General features: G+C 40.4%; 1 protein-coding gene across 2 annotated transcripts in view; it reads right to left on the bottom strand.

Annotated features, from left to right (window-relative positions):
• Positions 1-4,803: 4,803 nt before the first annotated feature.
• The window catches only part of USO1 (USO1 vesicle transport factor), a 90,768-nt gene continuing 79,111 nt past the window's right edge, over positions 4,804-16,460 (bottom strand). For both annotated transcript variants that reach the window (XM_049790244.1, XM_049790245.1), the window contains 4 exons: positions 13,178-13,276; positions 7,653-7,760; positions 6,946-7,161; positions 4,804-5,783 (listed from right to left, as the gene is read on the bottom strand). In XM_049790244.1, coding sequence (XP_049646201.1) covers positions 5,706-5,783; positions 6,946-7,161; positions 7,653-7,760; positions 13,178-13,276 — 501 coding nt within the window. In that variant the 3' untranslated portion in view covers positions 4,804-5,705. The remainder of the gene's footprint in view (positions 5,784-6,945; positions 7,162-7,652; positions 7,761-13,177; positions 13,277-16,460) is intronic.

The raw sequence follows: 16,460 nt of genomic DNA, 5'->3' as shown, positions 1-16,460 counted from the left end.
GACCAATCAATCAATAAATGAATAAACTTTAAAAAATTTTGGTTCTTGGGCCGGAGAGATAGCATGGAGGTAAGGCGTTTGCCTTTCATGCAGAAGGTCATCGGTTCGAATCCCGGCGTCCCATATGGTCCCCCATGCCTGCCAGGAGCAATTTCTGAGCCTGGAGCCAGGAATAACCCCTGAGCACCGCTGGGTGTGACCCAAAAACCACAAAAAAAAAAAATTTTTGGTTCTTGGGGCGATTTTTGGTTCTTTAAAAAAAATAAACAAGATTAATAAACCACTAGCAAAACTCACAGAAAAAGGGATACAAACTTAATAAACCAGATTAGAAATGAGAAAGGGAAGATCACTACAGATACTACAGAGATTCAAGGGTAATCAGAGATGACTTTGAGAAACTCTATGCCACAAAACATGAGAACTCATAATCTTCCACAGTTGAACCAGGATGATCTAACCTATCTAAGGAGACCCATCACTATTGAAGAAATTAGAACGATAATTAAATGTCTTCCAAAAAACAAAAGCCCAGGCCCAGATTGACTCGCTAATGAATTCTTTTGAATCTTTCAAGAGGAACTCCTACCAATCTTTTTTCAGGCTCTTTCAGAAAATTGAAGAAACAGAAACATTCCCAAATAGTTTTTATGAAGCTAATATCACCCTGATACAAAAATCAAACAGAGATGCTGCCAAAACAAAACAAAACAAAACAAAAAAAAACTACAGACCAATATCCCTGATGAACACAGATGCAAAGATCCTCAATAAAATTCTAGCAAATAGGATCCAACACCTCATCAAAATGGTCATACACCATTACCAAATAGATTGCATTCCAGGAATGCAAAGATGGTTTAACATATGTAAATCAATCAACATATCATATCATATATCATATTAACAAAAATAAAACCATATAATCATATCCATAGATGCAGAGAAATCATTCGATAAGGTCCAACACCCATTCATGAAAAAACACTCAACGGATGGGAATGGAAGGAATTTTTCTCAATATAGTCAAGGCCATCTATCACAAGCCAATGGCAAATATTATTCTCAATGGAAATAAACTAAAAGCCTTTCCTCTAAAATCTGGTACAAGACAAGGCTGCCCTCTCTCATCACTCCTATTCAACACAGTACTGGAAGTTCTTGACATAGAAATTAGGTAAGAAAAAGATATCAAGGGCATCAGGATAGGAAAGGAAGAAGTCAAGCTTTCACTGTTTGCAGATGACATACTACATTTAGAAAACCCTAAAGACTCTATCAAAATGTTTCTAGAAGCAATAGATTCACATAGCAAAGTGGCAGGCTACAAAATTAATGCACAAAAATCAATGGCCTTCTTATACACCAATAATGATAGAGAAGAATGAACATTTAAAAAATCCCATTCACATATTAGTGTCATACAAACTCAAATAGCTTGGAGTCAATTTAAGTAAAAAGGTGAAGGACATATACAAAGAAAACTACAAAACCTTGCTTAAATAAATAAAAGAGGACACAAAGAAATAGAGACACATACCTGGTTCATGGATTGAGAGAATTAACATCATTCAAATGGCATTACTCTCCAAAGCATTGTACAGATTTAATGCAATTCCTCTAAGGATACACATGATATTCTTCAAAGAAGTGAATCAAACACTCCTGAAATTCATTTGGAACAATGAATATCCACGAATAGCTAGAGCAACCCTTAGGAAACAATATGGGAGGCATCACTTTCCCAAACTTTTTATTGTACTACAAAGCAATTGTCATTAAAACAGCATTGTATTGGAATACAGATCCTCAGATCAATGGAATGGACTTGAGTAGTCAGAGAATGTTCCCCAGACATACAATAAATAAATCTTTGGTAAGGGGGCAGGCAATAAATGCAAATGGAACAAGGAAAGCCTCTTCAACAAGTGGTGCTGGGACAACTGGTCAGCCACATGCACAAAATCGAACTTGGACCTCCATCTAATATCATGCACAAAGGTCAAATCCAAATAAATTAAAGATCTTTTTTTTTTTTTGGTTTTTGGGCCACACCCAGCGTTGCTCAGGGGTTACTCCTGGCTGTCTGCTCAGAAATAGCTTCTGGCAGGCACAGGGGACCTTATGGGACACGGGATTCGAACAGACCACCTTTGGTCCTGGATTGGCTGCTTGCAAGGCAAACGCCGCTGTGCTATCTCTCCGGTCCCCGAATTAAAGATCTTGATATCAGACCTTAAAGTATATAGAACAACACATAGGTAAAACACTCCAGGACATTGAGACTAAAGGCATCTTCAAGCAGGAAACAGCACTGTTAGAACAAGTGGACGCGGAGATAAACAGATGGAACTATATTAAGCTAAGACTCTTCTGCACCTCAAAGGAAATAGTAACTAGGATTCAAAGGCCACCTACAGATGGGAGAAACTATTCACTTAATATCCATCAGATAAGGAGCTAATATTTAAGATATACAAATTACTGACAGAATTTGACAAGAAAAAATATATTTAACCCAATCAAAAATTAGAAAGAATTTGAGGGGAGATGTTAACAGTGGAGAATTCTAAATCTGATGAGCCTAATCAGTCATTAAGATTTTGAAACTTTGAGGAAAATCTAGAGTTTAGTATTAATAGCTAACTCTGTGTGCTCTGGGGTTACTTCTGGCTCTGCACTCAGTAACTACTCTTTATGCTTGGAGGACCAATGTGATGCTGGGGATCCAATTCAGGTGACCAAGTACAAGGCAAGGTCAGACCTGCTATACTATCTCTCTCGAGGCTCAGCTAATTTAGTAACGTAAATCTATAAAATGAGAGCTGTCACTTACCTTTTTTAGTACTTTCAGGTGATCATTCTTTTTCTATCAGTGATGCTAAAAGGCAAAATATATTGGGACAAAACTTCAATGATGGGCGCCTTTAAGAATAGGCAGAAAATACAGGGCTGAAATGCAAGGCCTGTGACAGGCACAGAACAAAGCTATAAAAGCAGGCAGACTTGAGAATTGAATGTCAATCATTTAAGATTTAAAGGCAACTAACACAGAGCTATAAAAGCAGGCAGCTTTGAGAATTAAAAGTAAACATTTAAGATTCAAGGCTTAAGGACCACCAGAGAGCCATGGTCAAAGCAGGTAGCCTTGAGAATTAAATGTAAACAAAAAACAAAGGCACAGGACTTGGTTCTGGGAAACTAAATCTAGTCTATAAGGTCCCCTTACCGTATATCCCACCTGCCGGAGATAGGTTCCATTATCAGTACATCCCCGACCTGATGGAGACAGATCTCATTATCTGCACATTCCATCTCACCTGCCAATGGGTCCTGTTATTTGTCCAGTTCAATATATCTACCTCTTATTGACATACTTACAAGTGGAACTTTGCCCACAAAAAAAGTACTTAAACTGGGCCTTGAGTTTCAATAAACAGAATTGGATTAGGATTTGGCTGGAATCCTTTCCCCACTTTTGTCTGTCTTTGTCTTTGGTGTATGTGCATTCTCCCTCCAAGAAAGAATAAGCATATCTTAATAAGTGTCCCTGCAGAAAGGGGCACCCACAGTTTAAAGGCTAGATGCATTTATAATTATTATTCTATTAGAGCTCACAATACATGAAAACAGGCTTTAATAAGGTTTATAAAAAGCAAAAGCAAAGCAAAAGTGAAAAAGCCATATTTTGTACTGTTAACAGCAAATATGTTGGTATGACTCTAAAATGTATTTGAGGGAGGTAAGGCTAGTGCATAGTAAAAGCATAAAGGGCCTTATTTACCTATGGACTCTAAATTGCAGGGAATACATCTATGATATTTATTTTCATAAGGCTTACTGTGATGAGCATTGAATATGGTGGGGGGTTTGAAGATGTAAGAATCAGGCTGAAGGCAGAGGCCAGTTTCTGGTACAATTGAGGCAGAAACTGCCTGTGATTCAGAAGACATCCTTTTGGCACCAGGGTAGTCCATGTTGCTACAAAGCTTCCTTGTGTCTTCTTTACTCCAAGCTAGGATGAGGGATTTGAGCTTCACAAACTATCACTGATTTTGCAGATGTTTCTTTCATAAAGTCTCAGATATTCCCTTGAGGTCTTTTATTCCTGTCCCATTTTTTTTTCTTTTTTTTTTTTGGTTTTTGGGCCACACCGGTGGTGCTCAGGGGTGACTCCTGGCTGTCTGCTCAGAAATAGCTCCCGGCAGGCATGGGGGACCATATGGGACAGGGGATTCGAACCAACCACCTTTGATCCTGGATCGGCTGCTTGCAAGGCAAACGCCACTGTGCTATCTCTCCGGTCCCCTGTCCCATTTTTCTTTATCCATGTACCATTTGTCTGAAATACACCAAGAGCCAGCTCTTCATTATGTGGTGTTAACTATAGGCTCACTTCATGGTCTGAGTTGGTCAGTTAATGGTCCTGTGGTCCTTTGTTAAGGGAAGCCATCTCAGGACAGTGGGGTAACAGTGGGGGGAAGGAGGGGCTGTGCTTGCAGAGCTCAGGATCACAGCTGTCTGTCTCCCTTTAGGATACCTGAAGAGGACTTGCAGAAATGGCTTAATGTCCCTTAATGGACTGCTCAAACTATTTTTGAAGCCAGAGGAATGACTTTTTTGCCTTTAATAAATATACCTGCTTAAAACAGCTCCAATGCTCAATCTACAAATAGCAAACCTAACTCCAAGCCCTTTCCCTTTCGCGGTTCTCCCAATTATACCCCATTCAATATTATGGGATCCTCTAATTAATAACAAAATGTTTTCTCGACATCTAGAAAAAGGAAACCATACCAGGGATTACATGAACATAACATCTATTTATTATGAAAACATTAAATTTTGACACATTGTTTCATTTGTTTTTTTATAAATCTATTATCTTACTTAAACTTATTTAGCAAAAATGCCAATAAATTATATAAATCATAGATGGGTCTGCTTAAAACTAAAAAACATAATGTTTTATGATAATCAAATAACAGTAAGTTGGAGTTGTATGAGCTTTTAATTTTAGATGTTTAGCTTAAAGTAAAACCCAAACCAACCACATGCTAATATGCCATTGTCAGATTTCTCAGAAACAGCCTCCATATCACTGTGTGTCCTTCTGTCTCTTCACTGAGGTCCAGACTGCAGCTACTAACAAGTGTCAGGCACTTGTTCAAAGTGTCATATCCTGACCATCTTGGGAGTCACACTGGAACGAAGGGCTGGCGATAGACATTATCTCTTCAGCCTTCTTGCCTTGATTTTCTTTCAAAGAAAATCATCAGCTAAGAATCCCAACACTGAATTTAGAAACAATGATTCCAATACACATAAATCAAATGTGTTAGTACTCAGACACAAATTCTGAAAAGTAGAATAGACACATACAGATTTTATGTAAACAACCAATGAACTAATAAGGCAAATAGCACTGCCACCACAAGCCTTAAAATGGTATACTTTTGCTGTTTGAAGCTCTTTAAAAATTCTGTTCTGGAATTGTTTAATTTAAAGAAAAGACATGTTTTCTGCATAAAGGTACATAGGTGGCATTATTTTAAAAATACATTAATAGTCTTATTAGAGAATGTCTTCCAATGGTGTTCTAAATCTTTATTTTCTGTGGAGGCAGATGAAAGCAGGTCTTAAAACTTGGTCTTCAAAAAACAATCTGATCTGTATGATTCCTACAGATCTTAAAGTTAGATATCCTAGTTCTTGTCCTCCTCTTCAAATTCATCATTCTCTTCATCTTGTTCTCCACTCAAAAGCTCATCTTCATCTTCATCCTAAAAAAAAGTAACATATTTTAACATGATAAATATGCATTTACATTTTATTTGTTTTGGGCAACATCTGCTATCCCGACTAACTCCTGGGCTCTGAACTCAGGAATCACTCCTGGCAATACTTGAGGATCATATGAGGTACTGAGGATTGACAGTGGGTCAGCTGAGTGCAAGGCAAGAGACATTTATTCCCTGTACTATGACTCTGGTCCCAGATTTGTTCACATTTAACACATAATAGTATAGACCTTGTTAATAAATTCATTATTCTAGGAATTATTATAAATCACAAAGCATCTGATTTCCTTGACTGAAGACTCAATTCCTGTCTTCTGAATATGAAATGGATATACTGGGTTGTTCTGTTAACACCTCTCTACACAAAACTGAACCAAACAGTAAAAAAGAAGGGCACATTTGGATCTTGAACTTGTTATCATGTTGGGCAATTGAACCAATTCATTTTCTAGACTAATGTTTCCCTAAAGTGGATGACAGTGCTCCTGGAGGGTGCTTGAGATTTGAGGGTGAGCTGTGGTTGTGGTGGTGCCTCGGAAGCACTGTGGGGTACTTTCTGCTTGTTTGCTTACAGAAGATAGATTTGGTTATGAGTGGGGCTGAGTGATTTCTTTTTCTCCTTTAAAAAGGGGGGCAATCCATGAGTAAGTTTAGGAAACTTTGTCTAGATAATTTAGCTAACATGATGGTAACTGTACCTGATCTGTGGTTTTGTTTTAGACAACATTAGGAGGTGCTGTGGGGACCATGCAGAAGCAGGAATAGAACTCAGACTTCTGCATACAGAACATGTGCCCAAACCTCTGAGTTTTATTTGTTCTTCAATCTGTGTCTTTTCTTTGTTGGACTATACTTAGCGATGCTTAGGGCTTATTCTTGACTCTGTGCTCAGGAATCAACCCTGGCAGGCTTGGGAACAATATGGGGTACAGGAGATTGAACTTGGGTTGGCAGCTTACAAGGCAAATGCCCTACATACTGTACTATCTCTAGGCCCCACAATCTGTATTTTGTCAACTCACTGAGCAATATAAAAGCAATGATAGCATAGCCATATAGGCAAAAAATTCCATACTCTATTATAGTCAAAAAGAGATACTTAAAAACAAACAAACAAAACATTTGAGAAACATTTCAATCTTACTGGGTGACCACAGTCCTTTAGCTTTGTTCTTAATGAAAATATTTTCTGATCTTGATCAGCCAACAGCACCAAGAGGTCATCTTGTTCTTTCTTGGAATCCTTCATGTCCATCTCTAACTTGTTTTTTTCATTTTGTAAAACAGCAATGGTGCTGTTTGATGAATCCAGCTGTTTTTTAATAGCAGCTCTTTCCTCAGACAATATCCGAATTTCATTCTAGGGGAAAAGTGGGTAAAAATCATTCATCTACAATTTGTATTCATTCTGCAGGGTTTTAACACCACAGACACACAGACACACAGACACACAGACACACACACACACACACACACACACACACACACACACACACACACACACACACCTACTGGTTTTAACACCACAGACACACACACACACACACACCCCTACCTCTCTGCCCTACTACCCCAGGATATTTTGTGTTTGGCCGTCATATCACAAAAATAAGCTATTGTGAAAATAAATTTTAAAATAAAATATCCAAATAAACAGAAATAAATATATAGCAAACTGAAGATCTGGTAAATTCCCAGCTCTTCATGCCTGGCATACTCTCACATTGCAGCATGGCGTGGAGTGACCCCAAAGCACTTGGCCAGGAGTATTCATCACCGCTATTGGATGCAACACAAACACCAAAACAACAATTAGACATTATTAACCAACAATTAGATAGATGAACTAACCTTTAATTCCTTAGTTTCCTGTAATAATGCTGACAGTCTTCCTTCAACATCAGTCATTTTTGTTGTTACTACTGTTTCATTCTCTACAGGTATAGGAACTGATTTTTCCTGCAAGTAAAGTGGTTAAAAAAAAGTTTATAATTAGTATGAAATCCCAAAGGTGATTCAGTTTTCCTGTTTTTATTTCTAATAACAAAAAATGTATTTATTTTTATATTTGCATGTAATACATTGCTTCTCTCTGGAAACATGAGGGAACATAACTGCCCCTATGATGGAAACAGGGTGAGGAGGAACTAGATCTCATTGGAGTGAAAGGTAGACGGGGTTGAGCTGCCAAGGTCACCAGGATAGTAATTAGTGAGCCAGTGCTGAGGCAGCTCTAACAGAATATTTCATAACATGGAATATTACACAAAGTCCCAAGAAAATGATGTAACAGATAGACCAGCAGTGGGGTCCTCTGACTCAGAAGAGCCATTTTCACTCCAGGTTGGTGTGCCAGAGAAGAGTGCTCTGCTTTGCTCTGTGGCTGCCCACTTCTTTCTGTCAATAACCTCTACCCTGCTCTTATCCTGTTGCGAATGTCAACTGGTCTGATCTTGTTGGAAAACAATATGAATAATCCTCCAAAATTCTATAAATTGAGAATCCAGAAATGCCACTCCTAGGAATATAACCTAGGAGCTCAAAATCACAAGGCAGAAAAGCCCTCTGCATTCCTATGTTCATTGCAGCACTATTCAGAAAGCCAAAATTGAAATAACCCAAGTGCACTAAAACAGATGAGTGGATAAAGGTAGGTAAAGAAACTGTGGTACATCTACATCATGGAATATGATTAGCTGTTAGGAAAAAATAAAGTCATAAAGTTGCTTCTACATGGATCAATGTGGAGAGTATTAGGTAAATGAAATGAGTATGAGAGGGGTAGACATAGAATAATCATTCATGTTTTTGGAATATATATGGTATATATATAGTAAGACAGTATGGTGGTAATATCCAATAGAGATGAAGGCCAGAAGGATCATCAGTCCATGGTAGAAAGTTTAGTACAAATAGGAGGGGAGTACAGTTAGGACAGAGAAGAGATCACTATGACAATAACAGTTGGGAACAATCACTCTGGACAAGAAGTGGATGATGAAAGGAGATAAAAGTGATATGCAGGCCTGGAGAGATAGCACAGCAGCATTTGCCTTGCAAGTAGCCGATCCAGAACCAAAGGTGGTTGGTTCGAATCCCGGTGCCCATATGGTCCCCCTGCCTGCCAGGAGCTATTTCTGAGCAGACAGCCAGGAGTAACCCCTGAAAAATGCCAGGTGTGGCCCAAAAACAACAACAATAACAACAACAGAAAAGTGATATGCATGATCTCCTTTCAGTAGCAATAATGTAAACTATAATGTCTTAAAGAAAAAAATGAGAGAAGGAGAAGGTGGAAAAGGAGAGGTGGAGAAGAAAGAAGAGGAGAAAGAGAAAGAAGAGGAAGACGAAGAAGGAGGAGGAAGCAAATGAGAAGAGGAAGAGAAGAAAGGCTTGCCAGAGGCAGGTAGGCGAGAGGGCAGGATGGAACCTATGAAGGGTCAGGACACTACGAAACAATAAATGTCCACAAATAGCTAAAGCGATCCTTAGGAAAAAGAAGATGGGAGGCATCATTTTCCTCAACTTCAAACTGTAAAGCAGTAATCATTAAAACAGCATGGTATTGGAATAAAGACAGACCCTCAAGTCAATGAAATAGATTTGAACATTCTCAGACTGACCCTCAGGTATATGATCAATTAGTCTTTGATAAAGGGAAATAAATACAAAGTGGTGCTGGTAAAACTGGTCAACTATATACAAACAGTGACTTCAGAACTCTAACACTATGCACAAAAGTCAAATCAAAATAAACTAAGGACCTTGATATTACACCTGAAACCTAAGATACATAGAGAAAAATATAGGCAGAACACTTCATGACATTGAAGATAAAGGCATCTTCAAGAATGAAACACCAGTGGTCAAGCAAGTGGAAGCAAAGATAAACAAAAGGAACTATAATAAACTAAGAAGCTTTTGCATCTCAAAGGAATTGGTGACCAGGATAAAAAGACTATCCACAGAATGGGAGAAACTACCCACTCAATGCTCAAGGGTTAATATACAAGATATACAAGGTAGATAAGATATAAGATAAGATATACAGTTTAGCAAGAAAAAAAAATCTAACCCTATCCAAAAAGAAGAGGGAAGATTGTCTGCCACAGAAAAAGGGAAGGGGATGGGTGGGAACTGTGAAGAGGGTGGCAGGAAATGTGTAATGGTAAAAGATGTTGTACCTTGTGTGACTGAAGCTCAACTACAAACAACTTTTTAACGGTGGAGAGAAAAAAACTATCATAAACAAATGTGCAAACCATGGTGTTTAAATAATTTAAAAAATAAAAAAGAAATTTTTTCAAAGTCTTTTTCTCATAATATTCCTATTGTATCTTTCCAGAGACAAATATTCAAAAAGTCATACACTAATAAAATGCAAGTACTTTCTTAAATACTATAGAAGGGATTGAAGGGCTAACCGACTCTCTCTGAACTAGAGCTCAAGAGGCCTGGGAACCCCTGCCAGCAAATTTTGCCCAACTGGCCTGGCAGTGCAATGGGAGGGTTTGGGGATATGGTTTTGCTCTGGTGGTGCTCAGGAAACAAGGTGCTGGAGAGTCAACAGAAGTCAGTAGCATTCAAGACAAGTGTCTTTGGTACTACATTCTGTACCTCAACTGTGGATGAATAATCTCTCTTCAGTTGAAGGAAGGAAGGGAAGGCTGGGGGGCAGGGTACAAGGCAGGAAGGAAGAAGCCACTATTAATAGTACTTGGGGAATCACCAGGGCGTTTTGGCAGTGCCAAGAGTGGGTAGGTAGGAGGACTGTGGTGCCAGAATGGAACTTAAGGATGAGCCCTACTATTTGAGTTATCTGGTGGGAGTAGAGGAGACAAAACTCTTGGTGGTTCTCAGAGAACCATTGGGGTGCTGAGATTGAATTTGGTTTGGCAAAGTGAAAGCAATTGCTCTACCTGCTGCACTATCTTTCTGGCTCCCTACTTCAGCTATTTCTTAATCTCTAGGAAGTTCCTTAAGTAAAATTCTTCCATCTTTTCCTGCCTTTTTACCCTATAAAACACTGGCATGTGGGGGTAGTCATAAAACAAGTTATGTAAAAATAAAGGTCTAGTTGAAACTAGAAGAAGCTGTGAGGCACGTGCTAGACAAAGCCTAACTGTCTCGATGAAACTGCCAATGTAAATATGGAAGTTGAAGGTGACTTCGCTCAGAAAAAAAGAAGTTATTTGGGCTGGAGTGGTGGCACAAGCAGTAAGGTGTCTGCCTTGCCCTTGCTAGCCTAGGACAGCCCATGGTTCGATCCCCCAGCATCCCATATGGTCTCCCAAGCTAGGAGTAACCCCTGAGTGTAAACTGGTGTGGCTCAAAAACCATAAAAAAAAAAAAAAAAAAAAAGAAGTTATTTGTAGTAAAAACTTCTATGGCCTTATAGGAAATATATATCATGAACAGAGTATTAATAAAGATATGGAAGTTAAGGGCTAGGGACAGCTCAATTGGGCATAGCTTATGCTCTGTATTCAGTTTTTTGGGGGGGGCCACACCCGTTTGATACTCAGGGGTTACTCCTGGCTAAGCGCTCAGAAATTGCCCCTGGTTTGGGGGAACCATATGGGATCAAACCGCGGACTGTTCCTTGGCTAGTGCTTGCAAGGCAGACACCTTACCTCTAGCACCACCTTACTGGCCCCATGCTCTGTATTCAGGAGGCTTGGTTTGATTCCCAGCACTGTATAATTCCCCCAGAACTAAGCCAGAAGTAGACACCAAAATGGGTGTGTTCCTCTCCAAAATAAAACAAAACAAAAGATGTTACAAGTGGTTTTGTTTTCGTTTTTTGGGTCACACCCGGAAGTGTTCAGGGGCTATTCCTGGCTCTATGTTCAGAAAGTGCTCCTGGCAGACTTGGGGGATCATATGGAATGCTGGGATTCGAACCACTGTCCTGCATGCAAGGCAAATGCCCACCTCCATGCTATCTCTCTGGCCCCACAAGTGGTTTTGATCAGGTCTCAGATAGAAATGAGGAACAAATAAGAAAAAAGTGATCCTGGGCCCGGAGAGATAGCACAGCGGCGTTTGCCTTGCAAGCAGCCACTCCAGGACCAAAGGTGGTTGGTTCAAATCCCGGTGTCCCACATGGTCCCCCGTGCCTGCCAGGAACTATTTCTGAGCAGACAGCCAGGAGTAACCCCTGAGCAACGCCGGGTGTGGCCCAAAAACCAAAAAAAAAAAAAAAAAAAGTGATCCTTGCTATAAAGAGGCAAAAGATTTGGTTGAACAGTATTCTAGTACTTTATGGAAATCAGAACTTTTAAGTTATAAATTAGGGAGAGAATTCTGGGCCATATCTGGCAGTGTCCAGGGACTACTCTTCAGGTTAGTGATTGAGAAACCTGGTGTTGCCAGAAATCCAACTTGGGACTCCTCACAGCAAAGTGCTTTAAGACCTTGAAAAGCTATATTCCATGGGGTCGGAGAGATAGCATGGAGGTAAGGCATTTGCCTTGCATGCAGAAGGACAGTGCTTTGAACCCTGGCATCCAATATGGTCCCCCGAGCCTGTCAGGAGGGATTTCTGAGCATAGAGCCGGGAGTAACCCCTGAGTGCTGCCGGTGTGACCCAAAAACAAAAAAAGTTCAGGGACCATAGTAGTGTGGGGGAAATTAAACTTGGGTTGGCTGTGTTCAAGGGAAACACATTACATGTTGTACAATCCCTCTGATCTTGTTTCTGATAATTTTAAATGAATAGAAAATATAGCAGCTAGAATCATGGGACTGGAGAAATAATATAGTGGTAGGGTGCTTGCCTGTGATGCTACTGACCCAGAATTGATCCCCAGCATCCTATATGGTACACTTGCCAGAAGTAATTCTAGAGTGTAGAGCCAGGAGTAACACTGGAGCATTGCTGGGTTTTGCCCCCAAACAAAACAAAACAAAACACAAAGAAGGGATCAGAGATATAATTAAATACCAGCAAGATAAACATTAAGTAAAGGAATGCATGACTCCACTTATTGTCAAATAAATACTGTCAAGGGCAATAACGATGGCTAAACCCTGGATGATGACTAACCAACTTAAAGAGAAAATACTTTGACAAATCTGCTTCTTTTCATAATGGAATTAAAAATAAGATGCAACTTTATATTTTCAACCTTTCAAAAGGGTTAAAAATAAAGGAGTTAGGGGCCGGGTAGGTGGCCCTGGAGGTAAGGTGTCTGCCTTGCAAGCGCTAGCCAAGGAAGGACTGCGGTTCGATCCCCCGGCGTCCCATATGGTCCCCCCAAGCCAGGGGCGATTTCTGAGCACATAGCCAGGAGTAACCCCTGAGCGTCAAACGGGTGTGGCCCAAAAACCAAAAAAAAAAATAAAAAAAAAAATAAAGGAGTTAATTAACTTACAAACGCTTCTGTCTTTTGTAACAGTTCCTGCTTCTCAGTGTGTAGCTTGGTAATTTCCACAGACTGTGTGTTTAATTGAGTCTTTAATGTTGCCAGTTCCTAAGAATGAGGAAAAAAATAGTTAAACTGTGACATTAAATAGCATTACATCTCTCTATCTCTTTCTCTCTGTCTCTTTGTCTCTCTCTCTTTTTCTTCTTCTTTTTTCTTTTCTTTTTTTTTTTTTGGTTTTTGGGTCACACCCAGCAGTGCTCAGGGGTTACTCCTAGCTCTATGCTCAGAAATTGCTCCTGGTAGGCTCAGGGGACCATATGGGATGCCGGGATTCGAACCAATGACCTTCTGCATGAAAGGCAAACACTTTACCTCCAGGCTTTCTCTCCAGCCCCAATATTACATTTCTTTATGGAAATGTCTGCTTATGGAAAAAAAATTTTTTTTAATTCTCTCTTTTTTTTTTTTTTGTTTGTTTTTTGGGCCACACCCGGCAGTGCTCAGGGGTTATTCCTGGCTGTCTGCTCATAAATAGCTCCTGGCAGGCACGGGGGACCATATGGGACACCGGGATTCAAACCAACCACCTTTGGTCCTGGATCGGCTGCTTGCAAGGCAAACGCCGCTGTGCTATCTCTCCGGGCCCTTAATTCTCTTTTTAAGATCCTATATCTCTGAAGAACTATTCTTTTTTTTTTTTGGTTTTTGGGCCACACCCGGCGGTGCTCAGGGGTTACTCCTGGCTGTCTGCTCAGAAATAGCTCCTGGCAGGCACGGGGGACCATATGGGACACCGGGATTCGAACCAACCACCTTTGGTCCTGGATCGGCTGCTTGCAAGGCAAACGCCACTGTGCTATCTCTCCGGGCCCAGAACTATTCTTGAAATTGGAGAATTAAATAAAATTCACTTTTGCCTTTCTGAGACCAGATATACAAATAATCATGAAGGAAGGCTGGAGAGAGAGTAGAGCAAGCACTTGCCTGATACATAACTGATCTGGCATCAATCCCCAGCACCCCAAATGGTTTCCTGAGCCCCACAAGCCCCACCAGGAGTGATCCTTCAACACAGTGTCAGGAGTAAACCTTGGGCACTGCCAGGTAGGAAGGAAGGAATAGAAGAGTGAAGAAAAAAAATCAGAGATGGGGCCGGAGAGATAGCATGGAGGCAAGGCGTTTGCCTTTCATGCAGGAGGTCATCGGTTCGAATCCCGGTGGTCCCCCGTGCCTGCCAGGAGTGATTTATGAGCCTGGAGCCAGGAATAACCCCTGAGCACCACCGGGTGTGACCCAAAAACCAAAACCAAAAACAAAAACAAAAAAAAAGAAAGAAAGAAAGAAAGAAAGAAAGAAAGAAAGAAAGAAAGAAAGAAAGAAAGAAAGAAAGAAAGAAAGAAAGAAAGAAAGAAAGAAAGAAAATCAGAGATCCAAAATGATAAAATAAGAGTAAAGAGCAATACGGGGTGGGGATAACCAACAAACAAAAAAATCAGATGACAGGGGCTGGGGAGATAACTAAAAGGGGTGAAGCTCATGCTTAACAGGTGCCATGCTCTGCATTCAAGCCCTGGCACCTATGGCCTTCTGAGCAGTACTGGCTTGAGCAGTATCACATCAGAAAGTATGAGAATCTGTCAGGCCCCCAATCGATGCTGAACATTGCTGGGAGGACTCAGCTTGCGTGTACATCTGGATAGCCCAATCAACTACCCCTGCTTGTTCTTTGAATAAAAGTCAATGTTAATGATCCGATACTTTAGAAAGCTCAAACTCAGGCTGCCTGGAGAAAGCAAAGCTGATTTGCAGTGCATCCTCCTAAAAGCTAGGTGAGGATCATATGGGAATGATAAGCAAAAATATGGCAAAAAATGGGGTCAACCAGCATCGCTTTGAGTGACCTCCAAGCACTGAACAGAAAATTGCCTTTGAGCACCACTGGTTGTGACAAACAAACAAACAGGGTCAAAAATCACATAGCAGTTGTATGGCTGCTTAAGGACACATAAGAGGATCCTTGTCCAAATTTCCTGTAGTCTCTTCTTAACAGACTTCTTATTTGGAAGTTGCAAAAGAGAACATCTCTAAACTAAAGGTCACCATAGTGATCATAAGTCAACACAAATGAAAGCGAATCACTACTGAAGGTTTATATTTTAAGGCAGATATTTCCAACTATGTTGCCTCTCCCCTCCAGGACAAAAAACAAAACAAAACAAAACAAAACAGAAAACCAGGATAAGAAAAGCAATTTTAAGTCGTTTCAACCTCTTAAATGTGTAACACCTTACAGCAATGTCTGGAGATAGTGGTCAAGTGATGTAATATTATGCTGTGAAAAGCTCTTTGGAGGGCGGGGAGATTTGGAGCTCCCTAACAGGAATGAGTTTACTGCCAGTGAATCTCAGCAGCCAGGCTGGCAGTTCAATACAAGGAGCTGAGGATGTGGTGCTACTTCAGTTCTTAGGGTTCTTCCAACTCATACCCTGAAGTGTTTAGGCCCCCCAAGCTATTTCAGTGAAAATTGGGGGATCATATTGTGCCAGGGATCAAACCAGAGTCAGTGGCATGCAAAGGACACTTAACACCTATATATACTATTTCTCCAGCTCCTAAAATGTTCTTTTTTTATTCTCTTTATTCTATCACATGGGGGGGCCAGAGAAATAGTATAGTAGGCAGCCGACCGAGGCAGACCTGGGTTAGATCTTTGGCATCCCATTTAGTTCCCTGAGCTCATTAGGAATGTGAACATTGCCAAGTGTGGAGCGCGCCTCCCCCCACCAATTTCCATCATGTATCCATGTTTTACGTTTTCAAAATAGCTCATTAACTGCAAGTGGGACAATGAGGCAAGGAGTCAACTAACTCCATAATTCTTTCCTGACGAGCGTGGTTTATTAATTTTTTGCAGCAATCCTGCTTCAGACCCATTCACCTGGGGTTTGAAATATGGTGTGTGAGGTGATTTTACAACTAGCACCCAAACAGGAACCTGAACCATGGACTCTCAGAGGGTCAAGTCACTCACCATCGTTGGGGTCTTCTTGGGTTCCTTTTTGGCCACTAGTTGTGAAATCACCCTACATGCCATATTTCTAAACCTGGATGAACAAGTCTGAAGCAGGGTAGCCGCAAAAAATTAACAAACCAAGCCAGTCAGGAGAAAATTATGGAGTTGGCTGGCTTCTTGCCTCATGGTCCACTCTGTCTCCAAGCCAAAACCAAAATCTCTTTTTATTCTACCAGTACAAATTCAACTGGGAAGAGGAGAGTTGAGTGAGATCTA

Source organism: Suncus etruscus, chromosome 16, assembly GCF_024139225.1.
Source record: "Suncus etruscus isolate mSunEtr1 chromosome 16, mSunEtr1.pri.cur, whole genome shotgun sequence".
Lineage (NCBI taxonomy): Eukaryota > Metazoa > Chordata > Mammalia > Eulipotyphla > Soricidae > Suncus > Suncus etruscus.
Note: the sequence above shows the minus strand (reverse complement) of the source record. Positions and strands in the feature narration are given on the sequence as shown.